This window comes from Stenella coeruleoalba, assembly GCF_951394435.1.
Source record: "Stenella coeruleoalba genome assembly, chromosome: 21".
NCBI lineage: Eukaryota > Metazoa > Chordata > Mammalia > Artiodactyla > Delphinidae > Stenella > Stenella coeruleoalba.
This window is the reverse complement of record NC_137167.1, coordinates 3455603-3477751: the sequence shown is the minus strand read 5'-3', so window position 1 is coordinate 3477751 and position 22149 is coordinate 3455603. Positions and strand designations below refer to the sequence as shown.

Below are 22149 nucleotides of genomic sequence, written 5' to 3'. Positions count from 1 at the left end.
GTCTAAGCTCTTACCTACCCAACTGAAATGGAGACATTCTCGGTTCCTCTGCTGAACACACTCAGCATCACCTCTATTTCTATACTTACCTAGATAGTCAGATACAAGATAGATTTTTTAAAAACTAAATTTGTTATGTACTGCAAGGAACAAAAAAGTGTGCATACAGATCTCTGACCTCAAGTTGCTTACACTCTAGATGAGAAAAGATAATATTTGTAAAGATTATAATAACAATTTTTAAAAAACACTTTTTTTTTTTTTTTGGCCTCACTGCACAGCTTGTGGTATCTCAGTTCCCCAACCGGGGATTGAACCCGTGCCCCCTGCAGTGGAAGCGCGGAGTCCTAACCACTGGACGGCCAGGGATTTCCCCAAAAAACCTGTTAACACATGAAACAGGTATTATTATTTTCTCTCCTTTATAAACAGCAAACTGAGGCCCAGAGAGATTAAGTCATTTGCCGAAGGTCACATAGGTAGCAAAATGCAGTCGGTTTACTCTCTGTCCACGCCCTTAACCACAGTCTGTACTTAAATTAATAGAAAAAGATATATATATACTGAAATGTCAAAATACATGGCATTGACCAAAAAATCTCCTGGGAAGCCAGTATGGGTAGTGATGTCAGTTTCCTGCTGTAACATTATAGCCTAAATGTGGAAGAAAAGATTTTACGGCCCATTTCACATTAAGGTTCAGCTATTAGAAAAAGCCTTTAGACATCAGAGCATTTAAGTCTAGTTTATCACTTCCCATGGGGTTAAGTCAGCCAAGCAGGGTGTTTAAGGTGGGCTCCTTCTCAGCCTGGAGCGGGAACGGCTACACAGGAGACGGAGCAGCAGCTGGTTATCAATCTGGCTTCACTACTCAGTTTCAAGTTGTATGTATTCATGCCGTTTTTTATTATTAGTTTTTAGATCTACATGCAGTAAATTGGCTCTGTCTGTGTGTGTAGAACCTTGAGTCTAACAAATGTCTAGACTCCTACAGACAGTCCACAAGCAGGATAGGGAAGGGTTCCCTCAGCCCCTGAAGCCTCCCTGGCAGTCAGCCCCTCTGCCCACCCCTAGCCTGTGACAACCGCTCATCTGCTCTCTGGCCCTACAGTTTTGTCTTTTCCACATGTCATATAAACGGAACCATAAGACACGAGCTTCTGAGGCTGGCTTCTCTGACCTGGCATGATTAGTGCATCTGAGGCTCACCCAAGTTGTTGCCGGTTTCAGTAGCTCACTCTTCTTCACTGCCAAGTAGTGTTCTAATACATGGATGTATTTATTTACATAAATACGTGCTTGTTATTCGTTCTGCGGATAATCCGTGCTGTTTCTAGTTTTTGGTGATGGCAAATAAAGTTGCCATAAACATTCATAGCCAGGCTTTTGTGTGAATTTAAATTTGCATTTCTCTAGGGTAAATACCTAGGAATGGGTAAGTGTATATTTAACCTTATGAGAAACAGCCAAACTGCTTTCCTGAGAGGCTGCACCATTTTGCATTCCCACCAGGAGCACACGAGCATTCCAGCTGCTGCTCAGTCTGTAACTTGTCTTTTTAAATTCTCTTAATAGTGTTTCTCACAGAGCAACAGTTTCTAACCTTGAAGTGCGATTTACCGACTTCTTTTATGAACTGTTTTTGGTATCATATCTAAAAACTCTTTGCTTTACCAATGGTCTCCAAAGTTTTCCCTTTTTTGTCCTAAAAGTTTTATAGTTTTCTGTTTTACATTTTTATCTATGATGCATCTTGAGTTAATTTTTACAAGGTGTAAGGCTTAGGTCAAGGTTCTCCTTTTCGCATTCAATATCCAACTGTTCCAATACCATTTATTGTAAGGACTATTCTTCCTCCATTGAACCGACTTTGTATTTTGTCAAAAATCATTTGTCCACATATATTTGCGGCTCTGTTTCTGGACTCTACTCTGTTCTGTTAATCTAGATGTCTCTTCACCAATTCCACACTTTCCTGTAGCTTTATAGTAGCTCTTAAAGCCAAGCAGTACAGGTCTTTCAAATTTACTCTTTTCCAAAATTGCTTTGGCTATTCCAGTTCCTTTCCCTTTCCATATAAATTTTTAAAGTGACTTGTCTAAATCTACAAAATATCCTGCTGGGATTTTTATTTAAATTGTGTTAAATGTATAGATTGATTTGAGACAAACTGACATTTTCCGGTATTGAGTCTTTGCGTTCATGAGCATGGTATGTCTCCTCATTTGTTTTGTTCTTTGAAATATGGGTTTCTCAAATTCAGATATATCCGTATGAACGTGCGATTGTAAGGTACACTCTGAGGCCAAAATTAAATACTTCTTTTCTTTTGAGAGCCCTGTAAAAGGCTCTGTGTGGCCTCCAGACTTGGAATTCAATCATGTTGCCACTGACAGGAAAATACCTCCTGCAATTTTCTAAGCCACAGTCGTCGTCTTTTTTTTTTTTTGCTTTCATTGAGGTATAATTTCCATACAGTGAAATTTGTACATTTTAAATGTTCAGGTAGATGACCCGTGACAAATGACTAGAGCCTGTAACTACTCCCCAATTAACAGAGTCCTGCAAAGTGCCTCCTGTCCCTAAAGTTCCCTCCTGTCCCTGCAAAGCTCCATCCTGTTCCTAGAGCTCCCTCCTGTCCCTGCAAAGCTCCCTCCTGTCCCTGCAAAGTCCCCTCCTGTCCCTAGAGTTCCCTCCTGTCCCTGGAAAGTTCCCTCCTGTTCCTACAAAGCTCCCTCCTGTCCCTGCAAAGCTCCCTCCTGTCCCTACAGAGTTCCCCTCCTGTCCCTGCAAAGTCCCCTCCTGTCCCTGCAAAGTCCCCTCCTGTCCCTAAAGTTCCCTCTTGTCCCTTGTGCCCCTTTGCAGTCGGTCTCCAGCAACCAGTGGTTTCTCCCGCTGTGGATTACCGTTCCCTGGAATCACGCAGTCTGTACTCCTTTGTGTCTGGCTTCTCCCGGTACTTCTCCTCTTTACTGCTAATTCGTCTTCTATTGTATGAATAGACCATAATTTGGTTATCCATTCGCTTGTTAATGAGCATGCCGGTTGTTTCCGTTTTTTGCCTAGTATGACTGACCAATTTGTGTACAAGTCTTTTTATTTCTCTTGGATAAATACCTAAGAGTGGAATTAATGGGCCACATGGTAAATGTTTGCCTAAGCTTACAGGAAACTGCTCAACTAACTTCCCCCATGGCTGTACCAGTTTTTATTTCACCATAAATATATGAGAATTCCAGTTATCACACCTGTAATCTAGTCTTTCTACCTTTAGCCATTCTTGAGGGAGGAAAGTGCTACCTGACTGTGGTGTTGATCTGTATAATCTCATGTTTCTCAGCAGGCAGTTACCTTCCATTAGCCATGGCAACTAGGACCTCACTGTCACCTGGGTCCCAAGTTACCAAGGAAAAGTTTGAGCCAGAAAGCCGTCAGGAGCCACAAGCCAAGGACTGGCCTGATCTCGGTGTGCGTCCCTCTGTCAGTCAGGATCACCGTGGACGACAGCGAGGGCTCAGCAGTCAGAGCACTCTTGCAGATCAGAAGAACGGCAAAGCCCTTACCTGCTATCTTTCTCCGCATCCACGGACACACACAGAGCCACACGAAGAGGGCGAACAGCAGCGCGACCCCGAAGGAGATGAGCACAATCGCCCACATGGGAAGGACCAGGCCCAGCACTGGGGATAAAGGGGATACTTCTCAAACGTTGGGCATCACGTCCACATACCTGCCGTTCCCCAAACCTGAAACGAACCACCTGGATTCCGTGTTTAATAAAACTCTCAACCAAAAAAGATGTGCTAGGCTTTCAGGGCGTACAAAGCTGTGTGTTTAAGACACACAGCTTTGCAAATATGTGGTTAAATCAGTAAGTAACCTAATTATTAAAAATCGACCAACTTGGCACAAACGGCATATTAAGTTGGGAATAAACCCATTTACAGTATTATCTCAATATCTAAATTCCTGAGTGGACAAACAGGGGTAACAAAGGGTCCGTCTTCCCGCCTAGTGCCCCCGCCCCCGCCCCCGGGCAGCGCCAAGCCCCGGGCTGCAGCAGGCACAGCAAGGCGGGCAGCTGCCTCTTTGGTTTCTCAATAGTCAGCAGCCCGGCTTTAAATGGACAGGACGCTCCGATCACACACACGAACCTTTTTTAACGTCAGATTAAATTGAGAAACAGCAGACACAGGAAGAGTCTGCTGCCCCCTTCGTAAGTGCCTGAAAGCAGGGCATAAATTTCTTGTGAGAAACGTGCCTTCCTTGTTCCAGGAAGAGCAAAGTGACCCTCACCACTGGAAACAAGGCACCAATACCAAGATAAGTCTGCACAAACAGACCTTGCTAAAATAACCGTTCTATTCTGTTTCCTCCTGTATTTCCTAGTCACTTTCCATAACTGATCACCCTTTGTCAAAATGGTATATAAGTCCCAAAGTCTAACTGCTTCTTTGCGTGTTCGTGTCTTTTCTGTGAAGGCCTCCATATGCATAAATCAACCCTTTCTACTGTTAAAAATAAAATAAAATAAAAACTTAGATAGCAAAGTTTTTTAAAAGGACACTGACTTTGAAACTCAACTCTTCTTTGAAGTGTCAACTCATGGAATTACAACATAGAAAAACTTTTCATTACTATCCAGTCCAGCACACGAAGTGGCCATTCCATCAGCCAGTGAAAGTACAGAGGGTGGAGAAGCATCAGGCTTCCTAGCCCCGTGGGCCCCAGAGCCCAGCTCTCCCGGCCGCACAGGCGTGACCCACACACACTCACAGGTGCACCCTTGCACAGGCACAAAGATATAGGCACAGGAACACTCACTACAGCATTATTTGTAATGGGAAGAATTTGCAAGACGACTGATACACGCATCATTCCATGGAAACGTTGTCAGTGTGGTGCAGAGCGTAAAAATGAGGTCGGTCTAAACGTACTCATGAGGAAAGAGGCCCGCGATCTTAAGTAAAAAAGGCCATCTGGACCATGGTGTGTGTACCATGACCCAATTTATGTTTAGAAGAGAAAACAACCCCACACATACACTCCTACCATATGTGTGAATAGACAGAAAAAGTTCTGGAAAGAATCAGTGGTTCCTCCTGTGGAGAGATGAGAAATTGGAGGGGGCTCTCCCTTCTCACTACATATACTTTTGTACTGTTAACTTTGAAAATTTATAATGGGCACACACTTTTGTAAATTGTTAAACTGTTTTTCGAAGTTTGAAAGGAGTGAACTATTTAAACCTTTGCTCTTAAACAAATCTCTAATGATACAGGCTCTGTTAGTTACACCGTTAGCCACTCTGTACATACAGACCAACTTACAGTTACTCAGGTAAGGTATTATTAGACATCTTGGTAATGGTAAGAGGGAGAACAGGTAGTTAATACTCTAACTGGGGAGTCAGAATTAACATATATAAATATAAAAAGCAAAAAACCAAGATCACCCAGCCTTAGTACAGCGGAGGGGCCACTGGTGGCAGCAGACACTCAGCGGTCAGGCCGCTCCACCCTCCAACGCCCGATTACACCAGAAAGCATACGGCCCCGTGCAGGGCTGCACTGAGGCACCCGGCAGCCCTGCTCCAGGCCCCGCTGTGGCCTCGGACCCGAGGCTTGGAACTGCTTGTAGAACCACTCAGGCTGACCTCACTGGCCACGCTCACGGCCACGGCTTCCTGCTTCTGCTTCATGTCTCCGTGCCAGCGTCTGATACATGTGGTAAAAGACCACTCCAGAGCTGTTTCTTGCTAACCGAGTGGTAACTGTTAATCACCAACATCAAACTGATGAACATCAACACCAACTACAGCTTAGAAACACTTGGCTTTTGAAGAGGTTTCACGGTGTCCTTGGTGGTTCCTGGTTCCGTTGATGATAAAATTGTTACTTGGGCTACTTTTGGCTTCACTGCGTGAACTTGATCGAAGACAGGCGAGCTCTGGGTACTCTGGGGAGGGGATGCAGTTTGGGAGCTGGATATAGGAATATTTAAACGAGTGAATACTTTTGCCCCCAGGCCCCGTTTGCTTCCTTCCCTGCCAGCAGAGCTCACGACAAGGCAGGGCGGGGCTGCTCTACGGGCGCCTTCCAGGCCCGTCTCCACGCTCTCCGCGGAGGTCACGTGAGTTCTGGAGGGTGTCAGGACCCACATCCGAAAGGGAGGAACTGAGGCCGGCTACACGACTTCTGATGCTTCTCTTAGACATTAAGCCACAATGTCACCTGACCCTTGAACCTTCACCATCTCAACTACCTTCACCATCGGTTTGGCCTGGGAAGTGGCCAAGAAGGTCCAAAGCCACCCTCTGAGTCACAAGAACTGGACGGGAGGTCAGGGGCTCCACACATCACTGAGGGTGGAAGGGGTGGGAGACAGAGGGAAAAACCAAGGGTGTGAAGCACAGCAAAGGAACCAGGAAAGCGGGGGCAGTCATCCATGGTGAGTAAGAGAGGAGAGAGGAACAGAACGGGGACAGGACTTGGGTCTTACCAAATTATTATGCCAATTTAGTAAATTAACAGAGCATCAGAAGTGCACAGGATTGACGTACATACAAAACAGAAACAGACTCACAGGCACAGAAAACAAACATGGTTACAAAGGGGAAAGTGGGGGGATAAATTAGGAGTTTGGGGATTAACAAATACACACTACAATATATAAATAAGGATCTACTGTAGAGCACAGGGAACTATACTCAGTATTTTGAAATAACCTATAAGGTTAAACCTTACAGTAAAAGAACCTGAAAAAGAATATATGTGTGTGTGTGTGTGTGTGTGTGTGTGTGTGTGTGTGTGTGTGTGTGTGTGTGTATAACTGACACCTGAAACTGTACACGTGAAAAAAAAAAAGCGCACCAGGATTTACTTTTAAAGCCTGCATATAAGAAATGCAGACTGACAGTTACGGGATGCAGCTCTAAACTGTACTAAATACATAAAATCAACTTTCATGGATAAAAAAACAATTAAATACAAAAATCCAGCACGGAAAAGCCTCTGAATCAACGTACCTCCAGGGGAAAACTTTTTTCCTCCTGAAAATTCAAGGTTGACCTTTTCACAACAAAATTTTTGACAAAAATACTTCGCACTGATCAGCCTTCCTGCGAGGATCTCAAATTGTTTTCCGGTAACAGCACTCCAGAGGGCACTGAGGCCCGACGCCGTCACCCCGGGGAAGGCGAAGTAGGACACGGCTTGCATTGCTCCGGTCCCCGCGGCCAGGAGCGGCTGCCAGGAGCCCACACTGGGCGCTCGCAAGCCCAGGCCTCACTCCAGCCCCTAAATGGCCTTTCATCTCAAGCCCTTTCATTTTCTGAACAGCAAAGATATGATGAATAGTGATTTAGCTCTAACCACAAGCATCCTTGCAACTCTCTCCCAAATCCCCCGAAGATCAGGATATCCAAGTGACATGAGGAAAAGCGGAGAACTTTTTAGAAACACAGTCTCCTGGAGTCATTATTACTTTGCTACATCTCTTGTTTTTCATATATAACAATCATTGTTAGAATCTAATAAAATAAATTAAGCTTCTGTAAAACCAGGAAGGCTTTTTAGCCCATATTAGTTCCCTTACACTACTCATCAGCCTCTCCTGCACCCTCTCTTCTCTCTCTCTCGGGTTTAATTTTAAAAATAATAATATGGTTATAAAAAGATCATCCATAGATAATCATCAAGGACCTACTCTACAGCACAGGGAACTCTACTCAATACTCTGTAATAACATATATGGCAGAAGAATCTGAAAAAGAATAGAGATATATATGTATAACTGAATCACTTTGCTGTACACCTGAAACTAGCATAGCACTGTAAATCAACTATACTTCAATATAAAATAAAAATTAAAAATAAAAATATCAGCTGTATAGAACCGTATCACGTACAACTGTGGAAATTCCTCGTCGTCCATCCTTCTGGAACCCACTTCCCAGAGTAACACTGTTAACTATTTGGTGTGTATCTTTTCAGGCATTTTCTAGACATAAACATATGGTGCAGAGTGTTTGTGAGAATTTTTTTTTCTTTTCCTTAAATTTAATAGATGTAAATCACACTGTATATATTCTTCTGTGCCTTCATTTCTCACATAACAATATATTATGGACATCGTTCCACAGTAACACGCACACACAGACACACATCTGCCTCATTTGTAGAATTACTTTTTACTAGTCCTCCCTTCCCTGATAAATGAAGTTTCTAGTTTTTGTTTTGTTTTAGATCAACACGCTCAAGCATTAGAGGAGCTCCCTATCTGAAAGGAATCCTGGGGTAACTTTAAGAAAATGAAGCACTGGGCTTCCCTGGTGGCACAGTGGGGGCTGCCCTGGTGGCGCAGTGGTTGAGAGTCTGCCTGCCGATGCAGGGGACACGGGTTCGTGCCCCGGTCTGGGAAGATCCCACATGCCTCGGAGCGGCTGGGCCCGTGAGCCATGGCCGCTGAGCCTGCGCGTCCGGAGCCTGTGCTCCGCAACGGGAGAGGCCACAACAGTGAGAGGCCCGCGAACGGCAAAAAAAAAAAAAAAAAAGAAAGAAAGAAAATGAAGCATTGTTTTGAAATTCAAAAATGCTATTTCCTAATTTGTCCTATAGTTGGGATTTTTTTTTATGCATATGGTACCAGCTTTCTCAAACCAGGGTTCATTTATAATAATTCTGAGAAGGAAGTGAGTTTAAATCACTCTGTTCTGAATCAAGCTCTCAGTGATACTGGAGAATCTTCTCAGCCCAGGCCTTCCCCACCCAGGGCCCTGGGCTGGGAATCACTGAAGCTCCAACGCCCAGCTTCTCTACAGCCCAGAACATTCTCTACAGCTAAGACGGAACACAGAGGTCCTCTGGGAACAAAGCTCCTTCTCCCAAGTCAGTGGGGACCTGAGGGGTGGCTGATGCTCTGGTTCCCTCGAGGGGGCTGGACCAGAAGAGCTGCCACTGGAGGAGGAGGAGATGGAGGAGAAGGGGGAGGGGAGGGAGGAGGAGGAGGAGGGGGAGGAGAAGAGGGAGGGAGGAGGAGGAGGAAGAGGAGATGTAGGAGGAGGGAGAGGGAGGAGGAGAGGGAGGGGGAGGAGAGGAGGAGATGGAGGAGAAGGGGGAGGGGATGGCAGAGAAGGGGGAGGGGAGGGAGGAGAAGGGGGAGGGGAGGGAGGGGGAGGAGATGGAGGGAGGGGGAGGAGATGGAGGGAGGGAGAAGGAGGAGGAGAGGGAGGGGGAGGAGAGAAGGAGATGGAGGAGAAGGGGGAGGGGATGGAGGAGAAGGGGGAGGGAGGGGGAGGAGATGGAAGGAGGGAGAAGGAGGAGGAGAGGGAGGGGGAGGAGAAGGGGGAGGGGAGGGAGGAGGAGGGGGAGGGGAGGGAGAAGGGGAGGGGAGGAGATGGAGGGAGGGAGAAGGAGGAGGAGAGGGAGAGGGAAGAGAGGAGGAGATGGAGGAGAAGGGGAGGGGGAGGAGGAGATGGAGGAGAAGGGGGAGGGGAGGGAGGAGGAGGGGGAGGGGGAGATGGAAGAGATGGAGGAGAAGGGGAGGGGAGAGGGGGGAGGAGGAGGAAGAGGAGATGGAGGAGGAGGGGGAGACAGCCCCATCTCAGGTGCAGACCACTCTGGGGAAGCCAGAAACCAGGCCTGGTTAAGTCTGAGAATTCGTCTGCTAGTAAGGAGTGAGCAAAGGTTGCTAGCTAGAGCTTTTGAAGAGCACCCCTTACATGAGAACCGTGATAAGGCAGCAGCGTTTACGGTAAAAGGTTATGATAAAGGGGTGGTGAGGGCAGGGGTCCTCTAAATGCACATATATCCGATCACCCAGGGTCTCCCTGGTAAACGCAGGCTGCTGGTCTGCATTTCTGGTTCATCGGGTCTAGGGCTGAGCCTGAGAATCTGCATTTTTGGCAAGTGTCCATGTGACGCTGATGCCGCCGGTCTAGGGACCACACTTTGACTTAGAAAGCTTCGTTAGCGGATCTGCTCTGACGCCTCAAAGCCGTGTGCCATGAACCTCAGCGTTTGTTCTTTAAATGCTAAACAAAAAACAGGTCCTGTACAGCTGAAGACTTTCCTTAAAAATAAACTTCAGGCTTCTATCTAAGCCAACCCAAGTGAGTACTTTATTTTCCTCAAGTTATTTTTGCTGCTTGCAAATTATTTTTTAAAGGACAAAAATGCAAAGACAATTTTTTAAAGTGCAACTCAGTTTCTGAAGGATGACTTTTGAGAAAATTCATGTCAAACGCAAAGTAAAACAAATCAAGCTAGGCTCAAGATATAAACAACTTCAAAATAACTTAGAGAGGAGGAACAGAGGAAGTCAAACCAGAACCCTGTAACTCAACAGCCCACGGGTCCCCACTGAATTCACGTCCATCTAGAAAAAGGCTACTTATCAGAATCTCTGAAAGTTGAAACGGGGTAAGGTGAATGCTGCCACTCTTTTTTGTTAGCAAACTTTTCATTCTTTCCTTTTATCTCTGGGGCCTATGTGTTGAACAGAAGCGTTCTAAGAAAGAAAAGGACTAGCAAGAATAAATTCCCACAGGCAGAAAGGCAGGCAAGTTCTAAAAGGGGCAGAGGACCGAGTCACTGGGGAAGTGATTCTTCCCAGCCCAACCCTATCCCCAACTATGACGCCACAGCTACAGATGACCATAGGATGGAATTAATGTCTAGTTTTAACCTTAGACGTTTAAATAAAAATAGGATTTAGACTCACCTATTGAACATCCCATAAACACTCCCCAGGAGCCAAGACATTAGCAAAGTCCTTTTCTGACTGAGTGTATTCTGATCATCATTAACAGTGACATTAGGTACCAGGCACTAGATACTGCGTGTCTTACCCCCGCCCCATCGTGTGTCAGAAGAATGTCATATAACTGGGGCTCGGGACCAGGCTGCCCACTTAACGTCTGCTTCTGCACCTGACTAGTTATATGACCTTGGGCACTCAGTCAGCATCACTGTGCCTGCTGCCCACCTGGCAGGGGGCGTTAGCAATATTACCAATTTCCCAGTGGAGTTCAGAGGACACAAAGGATTAATTCGTGTAAAACTCAGCTCAGTAAACGCGTTTATTATTTATTTTTCACAACTTCTCTATGAAGTATTTATATTATCCTTAGTTGCCTCATCCATTTTCTAGTTTCATTTTCTCTAGAATTTTTTTTTTTTTTTTTGGTACGCGGGCCTCTCACTGTTGTGGTCTCTCCCGTTGCGGAGCACAGGCTCCGGACGCGCAGGCTCAGCGGCCATGGCTCAAGGGCCCAGCCGCTCCGAGGCATGTGGGATCTTCCCGGACGGGGGCACGAACCCGCGTCCCCTGCAACGGCAGGCGGACTCTCAACCACTGCGCCACCGGGGAAGCCCTTCTCTAGAATTTAGTCCCTTAGTAATCTGATTCTTCTAGCAAATTTGCAATAAAACTGCAGCAAAAGATGAGAAAAACAAGTGATGGAAAAAATAGGTAAGTATGGGAAAAGTCAAATTTTAATAAAAATCATACAGTTGTGGTTTTCTGACATTCAGACCGAGAACCAGGGAGCAAGAAGAATAGAGGCTAGGAAAAAAAAATGCAGAAACAGAACTAAATGGTTGTCATTTACACCAATTCCCACTTCCAGGACTCGCACCCCGGCCTTCATTTGTTTAATCTCTTAAATCACTAGCCCGGGAGGTGTCTGGCTATTGACGGCTGGTAGGCTTTTTGTTCCGTTACCCTGGGCTCTGAGAGCCTGCACAGAACTTAGAACAAGGGCTCAGGTGGACAAGACATCTCTCTGCTACGGCTGACTTCCCACCTGGCGCTCCGGGCCCCGCCCAGCACCACATGGAAGCTTCCTGAGATTCACAGACTTGGGGTGGGGTGAGCTTCAACTTCATGGGACGCAACTGCTTTCACTCTGCCTCTGTGTTTTTGTTATGGATCATGAAAACAGTCTGTGACAAACACACTTCATATTCCGTGAATGATCAAGCCCAAAGGGCCGTCAGGCCGCTGTCATCTGAGGCCAGGGTTTCATCTCCCTCCAGCTCACCGTGACGTGCAGCCTTGTGCTTTTCAGATTACTTAGAGCCGCTGTGGTGCTTCACGCCCCCTCCCTTCACCCAGAGTCTGAAAGCCCAGCACACAAACATAGAATTAGGTATGGCTATATAATCCGAGAAAAACTGCCTTGAGAAAACCCGGTTGGAGAAATTAATAAGGATTTCCCCTGTTTGGGAAGAGGGCGCTTTCAACTGTAATACGACACACCATTTAGCAGAAACTTTATCTTTTGAACAGAGAGAGGGAGGTTTTAATCAGATATGGCCCGTAACTGAATCTTAATCCTTAAAGGACATTAACAAGAAGGAAAACGACACACACAAACATCTCTGCTCACTCTGGCCATCCCACAGCAATGGACGTGTTCAGGATCTAGCTGCAAGAGGCACATCTCACAGAGAGGAATGGGGGACCCTCTCCACCAAGATACGCATGGAAATGGTGAGTGAGAACAGTTAACCACCTCCTCCACACGGGAATGTTATAAGTTCTTCTTTACCCACTGAAAACGTAAAAGAAAGGAACTTTTAACCCTGCTCCACCCCAAATCCTTGAAAAGAAAGAACGAAAGACATCAGAATGGGAAGAAAAGGAGCAATTCTGAAAAGAAAGTCATCACTGGTTCCAGTATCTGAAACGCAGAACCAGAACGGCAGGGCTCTAGTCCCTGGACTCACAGGTCTGAAGAGTTCCGGGGGGGTTAGATGTTTGTGCTGTGGACCACGTGACAGCCCCGCCCCGGACTGTCCCAAGGTGGCGGCCTACTGCTTAAGCGAGCTCCCCCCTGCCTCCAGGGGCCCCCCCAGCTCAGGGAGGCTCAGGCTGTCCGATCATGTTCTGCGACTCAGCACCAGGAATCTGAGGCACAAGGGGGATTTCAATTTTCTTTTTTTAACCTGAAGTCTGTTGCCTGTGTACTTCACATCTCTCTTGAGTATTTATAACAAGTAAAGGCATCTCCTACTCTTTTCACTGCTCCGTAATGAGTAACGATTGTGAGTAGTGCTTCTGACTGTTGGCCAACAAATCCACCACCGCCGCTGGACTCTGACACCACCTGCTGGCCGTGACCTTCCGAGGGCTCTTACCTGGGGCTCCTGTGTACATGATGGAAAACACATTGATCGCGATGGTAGCGGCATAGAACACGGGAAGCGCCCGGAGGCCGTTGGGAACGGGGTCCTCCTGTGGGGTAAGGAGATAAGGGGGCAGGTCAGGACTCCAGGGGCATCTGCAGGCAGCACAGGCAAAATGACACAAGTCATTTTTCCGGGAAAGCCCTGTCCCTGCCGCGGGCTGTGTGCACCTCCAGACCCGGCGCTGACCTGGGCTGACCCTCCTCCTACACGAGTGCTGTGGCAAGGGGCCCATGATGGTGACCAGCAGACGCATTAATGCGCTGGGATCACATGAGGTGGTGACAGATGTGGGGACAGAGAAGGGCTGTTGGTGAGGCCAAGCTTCTGGGACCAAAGCCCTGACCCGGAGCACTCACTATTCTAGCTACATTCACATTGGCCCAAAAATCCACTTTCAGCAAATATTTTGAGGCCTGACCCTCTGAGGATGCCCTGAGAAAGTCAAATGACTTCAACACCACAGCATTACTACTAGATTTTATGGTAGTCCGTGACACGATCCGGGTTTGCTGTGCTGAAATATATAAAGCAAGGAAATACAGGACCACGTGCTATGACTTTCAGAATCCTTTTACGAGGTGGAGCATTCCACCTTCAACTATTAAAAAGTGAAAAGAACTGTGGGTTCTTTGTCTAAGAAAACATTTTTTTACAACCTTAGGCTTCTGGTACAACACTTCCGAAATCTAATATTTCAGCGAGAACAGTACTGCACGTGTTTTAGGCAAAGTCACACCTGGGAGAATATTCGAAATTTAGAGTTTACAGAGGAAAAATATAGAGTTTGAGGGTTTAGATCTACAGAGGATTTTGAAGGAAAAATATGAACCGGGAACTCCTCGACGCAGAACTGGCACATGGTGTTGCTTAAATAATTCAAACACGGGCTAATTTCTGATGACCATGTAAGACACTCTTGTACATTGGTGTGAGTCTATGACCCACCCAGGATAAAAGGAAAATTAGGTCTAAGCTTGACGCGAGCTACAGAAGTCAGGATAAGCACAGACTATCTCACAGTTCCTAGTTGACAGTTCCTACTGTCAAATGCAAACGTGTGCAAATCAAGTACGTTTGCGGAACTGTAAACTCATCAAGAACCCGCCTGCCATGTCTCAAGCGGCCACCAGCACTTGTCAGGAGGTCTGAGGTGAATGGAAGTGAGATGTCAGGAAAGGGAGAGCTGGGGTGGAAGGTGATTCAGCCGCATGGGAGCCCCAGCCACAGTCACAGGAGGGCAGGTGAGGAACAGGTACAAAGGGATGGGCAGGAGCCTGGGACGAGGCACATCACCTCCCGATCTGCCGTGGACCTGGGACAGGAACCCAGGCTGAACTGAAAACGAAACGTTGAGATGCTCACATGCCTACTGCCTCCGCTTCCAAAATGCTGTTTTCTGGGGGATGACGGCTGCTACAGAAAGACTCCCAACCAGTAACTCCTGAAGGCGTAAAGTCTTCAGTTTGCGTGTTGTAACTGAATCACCTTATGTTTTCTCAAATAACCTATTCTTTTTTTTTTTTTTTTTGCAGTACGCAGGCCTCTCACTGTTGTGGCCTCTCCCGTTGCAGAGCACAGGCTCTGGATGCACAGGCTCAGTGGCCATGGCTCACGGGCCCAGCCGCTCCACGGCATGTGGGATCCTCCCGGACCGGGGCACGAACCCGTGTCCCCCGCATAGGCAGGTGGACTCTCAACCACTGCACCACCAGGGAAGCCCCAAATAACCTATTCTTAAAATGCAAATGGCAGCTGTCTCATTGAGACCTGTCTCCGTTCCTCCTCCTGTCTCGATCCCTCCCTCCCTCGTTCCTTTCCTTCCTTCTCTGCACCCATCACCTGCCCCCCATCCAAGCAGCCATCCCTCTCTCTTAACAGATGTTCAACCGGTGTCTCTGAAGGGCCTAAGCAGCGCTGGGCGCCGTCTATGCATGCGAAGAGACAGTCATGGTTTCTACTCTCACAGATCTTACGGTCAAATAGCGAACAGGGGGCCAAGCAGGAGATAAATTGCTGCACAACGACGCGACTGCAATGATAAGAAGGCAGTGAGCGTGTGGGGATACAGAGGGACGTACCCAAGCGGAGGCTGGGGCAGGAGAACCTGGGAAGTGACTCCTGGCGGGGGGGCAGATGACGGGGGTGCAGGGGGGGCAAAAATGGGTGGCACCTTCCAAGATGTTACTGGGTCCTAGGACAGCTGGACCCCGGAGAAGGGCTGGTGAGTTTGTGACCGTCCAAGAGACTGAGCCCGCCTAGAAGAAGACCTGTGTCTTCAAGCAAGGAGACGGGTGAAGGCAGGCGTGTCCCGATGTGCTCGCGTGTGCGGAGCAGCCAAAGGCAAGCAGCAGGGCTTATGAAACGCAACAGCCCCTTGACGGGCAAATCGAAACGTAACCAAGGTTTTTTTTGTTTCTTGCCGAGAATACTGATCTCAGTAAGCTTCCATTTTCACCTCATTTTATTTTTGATAAAAATGTACCCACACACCCCCCGCCCCCGTAGGTGTTATTTCCTTCTTTTTATCCTATCCTCAAGGATAGGAAGAAAACCAGTGTCTGAAGCTTCCTTTCTCCATTAAAAAACAGAAAACACCTTACACTTGCGTAAAGAAATTCTCCAGCTGTTTTTAGTGCTAGTTAATTTCAAAATCATAACACTATCTTCCTCTATTCTGTTTACTGTTCACAAAATAATGATCTTTCCTTTTTTGAGGTGTGAGCACAGTGCCCAAGAATGCTGACCAATGAACTAAGTCGTACGGCAAGACACCTCATGTCCAGTGCTGGTTCTGGGGGAGCCCCTGGGCATGCTACCCACCTCTTCCTGCCTACTTTTGAATAACGTCTAATTCCAATTTCAGGGGGCTGTGCCTTAACAATTATTCCTCTGACCCCCTCACTGTTAATTTCTATTGAGTAGAACCAAAATTAGGTCTAAAACTTAATTTAAAAAATAATAGCCTCACTTACCTTTCTTAAGATGAACTTTCTGATCAGTACAAACAGCACGCCAGACATGAAACCAGACAACAGCGGAGATATAAACCAAGAAGCAACTGAATAATCAAAAGAAAATCTAATGAATGTTAAAATTCTACATAATTCAGGTCCTATTTATATAATACAGTGATAACCAACATATAGCACATACATTAGTCAACATTCCTGGAATTGTTCACCTTGACTCAGAACCCAACAAACCCACTGCCTTGGCAGACTGACCTCCACATAGGGGTCACCGTCCTCACAAACAGACCTCAGGCCACGGCACACACACCACCTCCCAGCTCTGGCCTCCGACGACGGTTCCTTTGATTCCCACTGAGCCCCTTCTGCCTGCCCTTCGTGCAGCGCCATCCCTGGACCACCTTCCCTTTCCATTTCCAAGGCCAGCCTGGTACTGTCACCCCGTAGCCTCTGGCTGCACACTGGAAACATCTGCAGAGTTTTCAAAAACTAGTTACGTTCTGGGTCCACCCACAGACTGATTTAAAAGGTCTGGAATGGGGTCTGGGCGCTGATATCTTTAAATTGCTCTCCCAGGTAATTCGAAAGTACAGCCAGAATGAAGCACCACTGTTCTAGAAGCCTGGGACCTCGGGTGAGTTTCCTGGGGTGTCAGGTGAGTTTCCTGGGGTCAGCAGAGTTCCCTGGCAATCTGTGTCCTGCTCGCAGTTCGGGGATCCGCTTATCCTAGGCCTCCTAAGGCCACTATGATTCGTAGAAGGATGGAGATGGGCGAGAGAGAGTGTTTTTCACAATGGGTGTGTTGCTACTTAGGGGGCTGAAAGGACTTCCCCCTTACTGAAGAAGTCAGACCCAGGAAGCAGGTCGTCAAACCCCTCTTAACAGTCCCCACTGGGCAGCCCCCAACCCAGAAGCAGCACCAGGCAGACTGGGGGTCTCCTGGATGCAGTGGGGCAAGGAGCACTCGGCTCACTTCCACGCTTCCGCATCACCAGGAACTCTGACTCCTGGACCAGGGCCCAGTTTTTCTCTGCCTACACACTGATTTCAACCAGATAAATTTCTAAATGCCCTGTGAACAACAGATACTGATTTTCAAAGCTGGATGACAATGTAGCATTTGAAAAGAGCATCTGGAGTTAAAAACTGCATAACAGTCCACAATCTCTGCTAACAGAAATTTTAAGGGAAAACGTTCACAGACCTATCCATATAGGTCTTCTAAACGTTAACACTTAAAGAAAAAAGTATAACGGTGACTTTTAATAACACTTACTCTAGAAAATGTAAGCTTTCCTGCTTATAAGTGAAAGAAAATGGCAATTACCAATCTTGACCAGCTCCATCCACTGCACACCTTTTGTACCAATTGCGACGAGGGAGAATCCAATGGTGGCCCCAACAATGCAGTGAGTCCCCGAGATTGGGAGCCTCAGGAAGGATGCAATGAGCTGCCAGACGGCGGAGCCTGCAGGTTGAAGATAAAAAACAAAGACAGAAAATGTCAGATATACAGCGGGATGTCTCAAACAGCCATAGATGGAAGAAAGCCAAATTACATTCTCCTTCCCAATGCCTCCCTGGGGTTAATTGTCTCTGGATTGTTTCTTTACAAAGCCCTGAGAGAAACCACTCAAATAACTTTAGCCAAAGGAACATTCTTCAACACTGAAGGGATAATGCTGACTTATTCAAAGGAAAGTACTTGAAAGTATTTAAAGAAAAGCCCCGTGATGTCAGTTCCTAGTTGCCTTTGTCATGGTTAAGCAAGGGTGCGGGTGATGAGGTGAGTTCTGATGTGAAGTGTGGCCAGGACCAAGCAGGAGACTGAGGACTAACGAACATGGAGAAACAGGAAAGGCTGCGTATTGGAAAAGATTCTGCTGTAGTTACGCCGTTCAGTCACATCATGAGGAGGCTAGATACCGCCTACGTATATTAGTCGGTACAAGAGAGAGCATAGAATACAAACATCAAATCACAATGCTGTACACCTGAAGCCAATATAATGTCACGTCGAATATACCTCAGTAAAAACAAAGAGAGAGTGTGTGTAATCCCGCATTACTTTTCGCAGTTTTGCCTCTCCTGTGAGAAGTAACTATGATATTTAACCCCACGCTGGGCATCTACCCTCAGCCCCTGCCCAGGCGGCTGGGCCCCTCCAGGCCTTCTAATTCTCAGGAATTAAGAGGATCCCTGGGTTTGAGCTTTGTGTCCTTTTACCTCAATTTCGCCACCCTTTTCTAGGCTTCCTGTTCTTCCAGGCTACAGTTCACTTCAGATATTTTCATAAGCAGATCAAGTTTTGCAGGGAGTGTTAAAAGCATTGGCTGGGGAGAGGTCACTTTCAGAAACAGCTGTTGAAAAGCTCACAAAGGGCTGCGGGGGACGAAGGGCCTGGCTGATGAGCAGGGCGCGGCCTTAATCCCAAGTGTTCACTCTGGAAATCTGGCTGCTTGGTAGCAGCACTTTTAAACAGACCCCTGGCATTTTCTCCAAAAACATCTGCGTCACAGAGGCTCGTGAGAGGTCGTGCAGGTCCCCATTTGCGGAGCAAGGCTGACAGCTGCTCTGGGAGCGCCAGGCAGGCTGACCTTTGCGCCGCAGCGGGCCGTGACCCCGAACCTACCCCCTGAAACGTGTGCTGGGCGGAGGAGGGCCAGCCTTGGGCTGCCAAACCGGTGACAGGCTTGATGGCAGCAACCAGGCTCCCCCACGGGCAGTCCTGCAAGCCCGGACATCTAAGCCCTGGGCTCCTCAGGGACTAGTTGTTTTAAAAATAAAGCCAGACTTTGGAGCGTGTTTCACACCACAGAACCAGAACTTAAAAAGTAAATATTCTTACAAAAAGTAAAACACCCTAGTGATGTTAAGAGAATGGGATAAACTCACCCACGTGAATGCAGACCATGAGGTTTTCAATCCTGAAAGCCACTCTCCTCTCTCTGGCTGACTTTATAACAGGAGGGTTTGTAAGGAAAGGTAGGGGGATGGGGCTGCCTGAGAGAGGGAGGAATGGGGGGTGGGCACTGGGGAGCAGGGGAGGACGGGGCCTTGCAAGGCGAGAGTGGGCCAGAGGCCCTCCTTGACCTTGGGAATTCCTGGAGGTGAATGCGATTACATTAACGTGAAGGCAAACAGTGGGAAAAAGAGAGAGTTTAACCTAAGATAATGATGTCCTGCAGTGAAGGAGGGGATTAAGCACAGGATGAGGCTGCCAGACAAAACCTGGGGAAAGTGGAGGTTAAGATGGGTGTCTGAGGCCACAGGCCCCTGGAGGATGAAAGAACGGCAGAGAAGGTACAGGTTACGCGGAGGCAAAGAAGACTCAGCACTTCCTAGGGTGGTTCCAGGAGATGGCTCGGTCGTGCGGTCGTGGGTATTTCCACGAAAAGATGGCGCATTCTGAATTCTCAGTGGATTTTGGGAACCATTGGCGGTTTCATACTAAGTGGATCGACTGTTGCTTTAGGGCTGAGCTAGAGTCCCCAGAGGTGCCTTGTTCAGGAAGCGTGGCTGGCATGAACAATTTCTTCTACCCAATCAGCTTAACACTACCGCAACTTTACCAGCAAGCACAGAGACTCATGGGCTTGGGGTGAAGATTATAAAGAAAAAAGAGAAAAAAAATAAAGAGATGGGGAGAAAAGGGACAAAGAAAGGGATGTTGCCTTTAAAAGAGGAAGATTGGGAGAACTCAGGCATCTGAACAGAATCATCTCGGTTTGGGCCAATCATGATTATACCACCATCCTAAACTCCCCCAGTTCCCATGTACAAGGAACCCAATTTTAAAAGTCTAGGTAACTCTCACCAATTCCCAACAAAATAGGCTTTGAGATTCTTCTAGCCACACACCAAAAAAAAAAAAAAAAAAAGACACCAAAGCAAACCAAATCAAGTTATTCAAGCAAAAATCCCCAAATGCTTTGGTTGACCTAAATTCTAGTGGAGGTAAGTATCCTTCATTCTTTGAGTGTAGAGACCAAGGCCAGGGGTGGGAAAACCCAAAAACTGGACAACTTATGCTGTCTACATGGCAAGTTAGTGGTGACGTGGAGCTCAGCCCGCAGGCCTTCCGTCCACCCAGGGCCCTGGGGCAGCCTCACAAACAAACCTCCTCAGTAAGCACCACCACTCCCCAAAGGGCTCATCCAACTCAAGGAGGAACCTCTGTTAAGATTGAACTTCATCACTGTATAGCACAGGGAACTCTACTCAATCCTCTGTAATGACCTATATGGGAAAAGAATCTACAAAAAGAGCCGATATATGTATATGTATAACCGACTCACTGTACACCTGAAGCTAACACAACATTGTAAATCAACTACACTCCAATTATAAAATTAAAAAAAAAAAAGATTGAACTTCATCAGTGTTTTTCTTCATTTCTCCTCTACTTTCAATATATCTTGTCCGCATCATACCGACTGGCAAAATCTTAATTTCCTCTTGATATGATTATGTCTTAGATATTGATCATGACTATTGAGGGTGAATTTGACAAACAACTGTCAAACTGTCAGGGAAACGTCAATTATACCGGACTGTGATGAGAAGTACATGTTCAGTGAAGGTGAAAATTCAATCATTACAGTACCCGGAGATGGAAACAACCTAAGTGCCCATCATCGGATGAATGGATAAAGAAGATGTGGCACATATATACAATGGAATATTACTCAGCCATAAAAAGAAACGAAATTGAGCTATTTGTAATGAGGTGGATAGACCTAGAGTCTGTCATACAGAGTGAAGTAAGTCAGAAAGAGAAAGACAAATACCGTATGCTAACACATATATATGGAATTTAAGAAAAAAAAATGTCATGAAGAACCTAGGGGTAAGGCAGGAATAAAGACGCAGACCTCCTAGAGAACGGACTTGAGGTTATGGGGAGGGGGAAGGGTGAGCAGTGACGGGGCGAGAGAGAGTCATGGACATATACACACTAACAAACGTAGTAAGATAGATAGCTAGTGGGAAGCAGCCGCATGGCACAGGGATATTGGCTCGGTGCTTTGTGACAGCCTGGAGGGGTGGGATAGGGAGGGTGGGAGGGAGGGAGACGCAAGAGGGAAGAGATATGGGAACATATGTATATGTATAACTGATTCACTTTGTTATAAAGCAGAAACTAACACACCATTGTAAAGCAATTATACCCCAATAAAGATGTTAAAAAAAAAATCATTACAGTAGCTGTTGTAGTAAATGATTTTTAATTCTTAAAAATAATGATGAATTAAAGTCATCATGAGCCTTACATCTTTCACACAACATGTGCAGCTGACAAAGAGGAACTCCTCAGCACGTATGACCAGCTTACTGTGCTTTAGTAGTATTTAATTCCTTACTGAGGACGTCCATCTTCCAACCAAAGGCCTCAACTACTCTACTTCTCAAACTAACCCGCTGTAAAGAAAAGATGATGGGCCACCTTAAACCTGGCAAATGACCTGCACATTCTGGGGGCTTAAGAAGTGCTGGCGGTGGTAAACCCCTGGGGATCCGTGGGATGTAGCCGTGTTCTTGGTCCACCGGCATCCGGCCTCCCGGTGCAGGGCTCTCCCCACAAAAGCACATGCCCTGTTGAAAGCAGAAGGTGGCAGGACTCCCCTCTCCCACCTCTCCCCCACTACCTGTGTAGACACGCCATCTGCTGTGCATCACCTCGACCTAGAGGCAAGCAGAGGAGGAGCTTGTCGGCTGCACCTAAGGCCCTGCTGCCCGAATCTTCCAGCTCAGTGAGGGCAGTGCCCACGGTGCTGCCAGTGTGGAGTCGCCTCAGGCAGGGGAGGAACCACATGCCCGACACCACCAATAAAAGGTCCTACTGCAAACAGGTGACATACAAGTGACCTTCCGGTGGAAAACGAAACAAGCATATTAGGGCTTCCCTGGTGGCGCAGTGGGGGCTTCCCTGGTGGCGCAGTGGTTGAGAGTCCGCCTGCCGATGCAGGGGACACGGGTTCGTGCCC

At 47.0% G+C, this 22149-nt stretch overlaps 1 protein-coding gene across 5 annotated transcripts in view; it reads right to left on the bottom strand.

The window, feature by feature from the left end:
- Positions 1 to 22149, bottom strand: part of SLC20A2 (solute carrier family 20 member 2) — a 104749-nt gene that overhangs the window by 25088 nt on the left and 57512 nt on the right. For all 5 annotated transcript variants that reach the window (XM_079909450.1, XM_079909452.1, XM_079909451.1 and 2 more), the window contains 4 exons: positions 17490 to 17630; positions 16166 to 16251; positions 13143 to 13239; positions 3564 to 3680 (listed from right to left, as the gene is read on the bottom strand). In XM_079909450.1, the coding sequence (XP_079765576.1) occupies positions 3564 to 3680; positions 13143 to 13239; positions 16166 to 16251; positions 17490 to 17630 (441 nt within the window). The remainder of the gene's footprint in view (positions 1 to 3563; positions 3681 to 13142; positions 13240 to 16165; positions 16252 to 17489; positions 17631 to 22149) is intronic.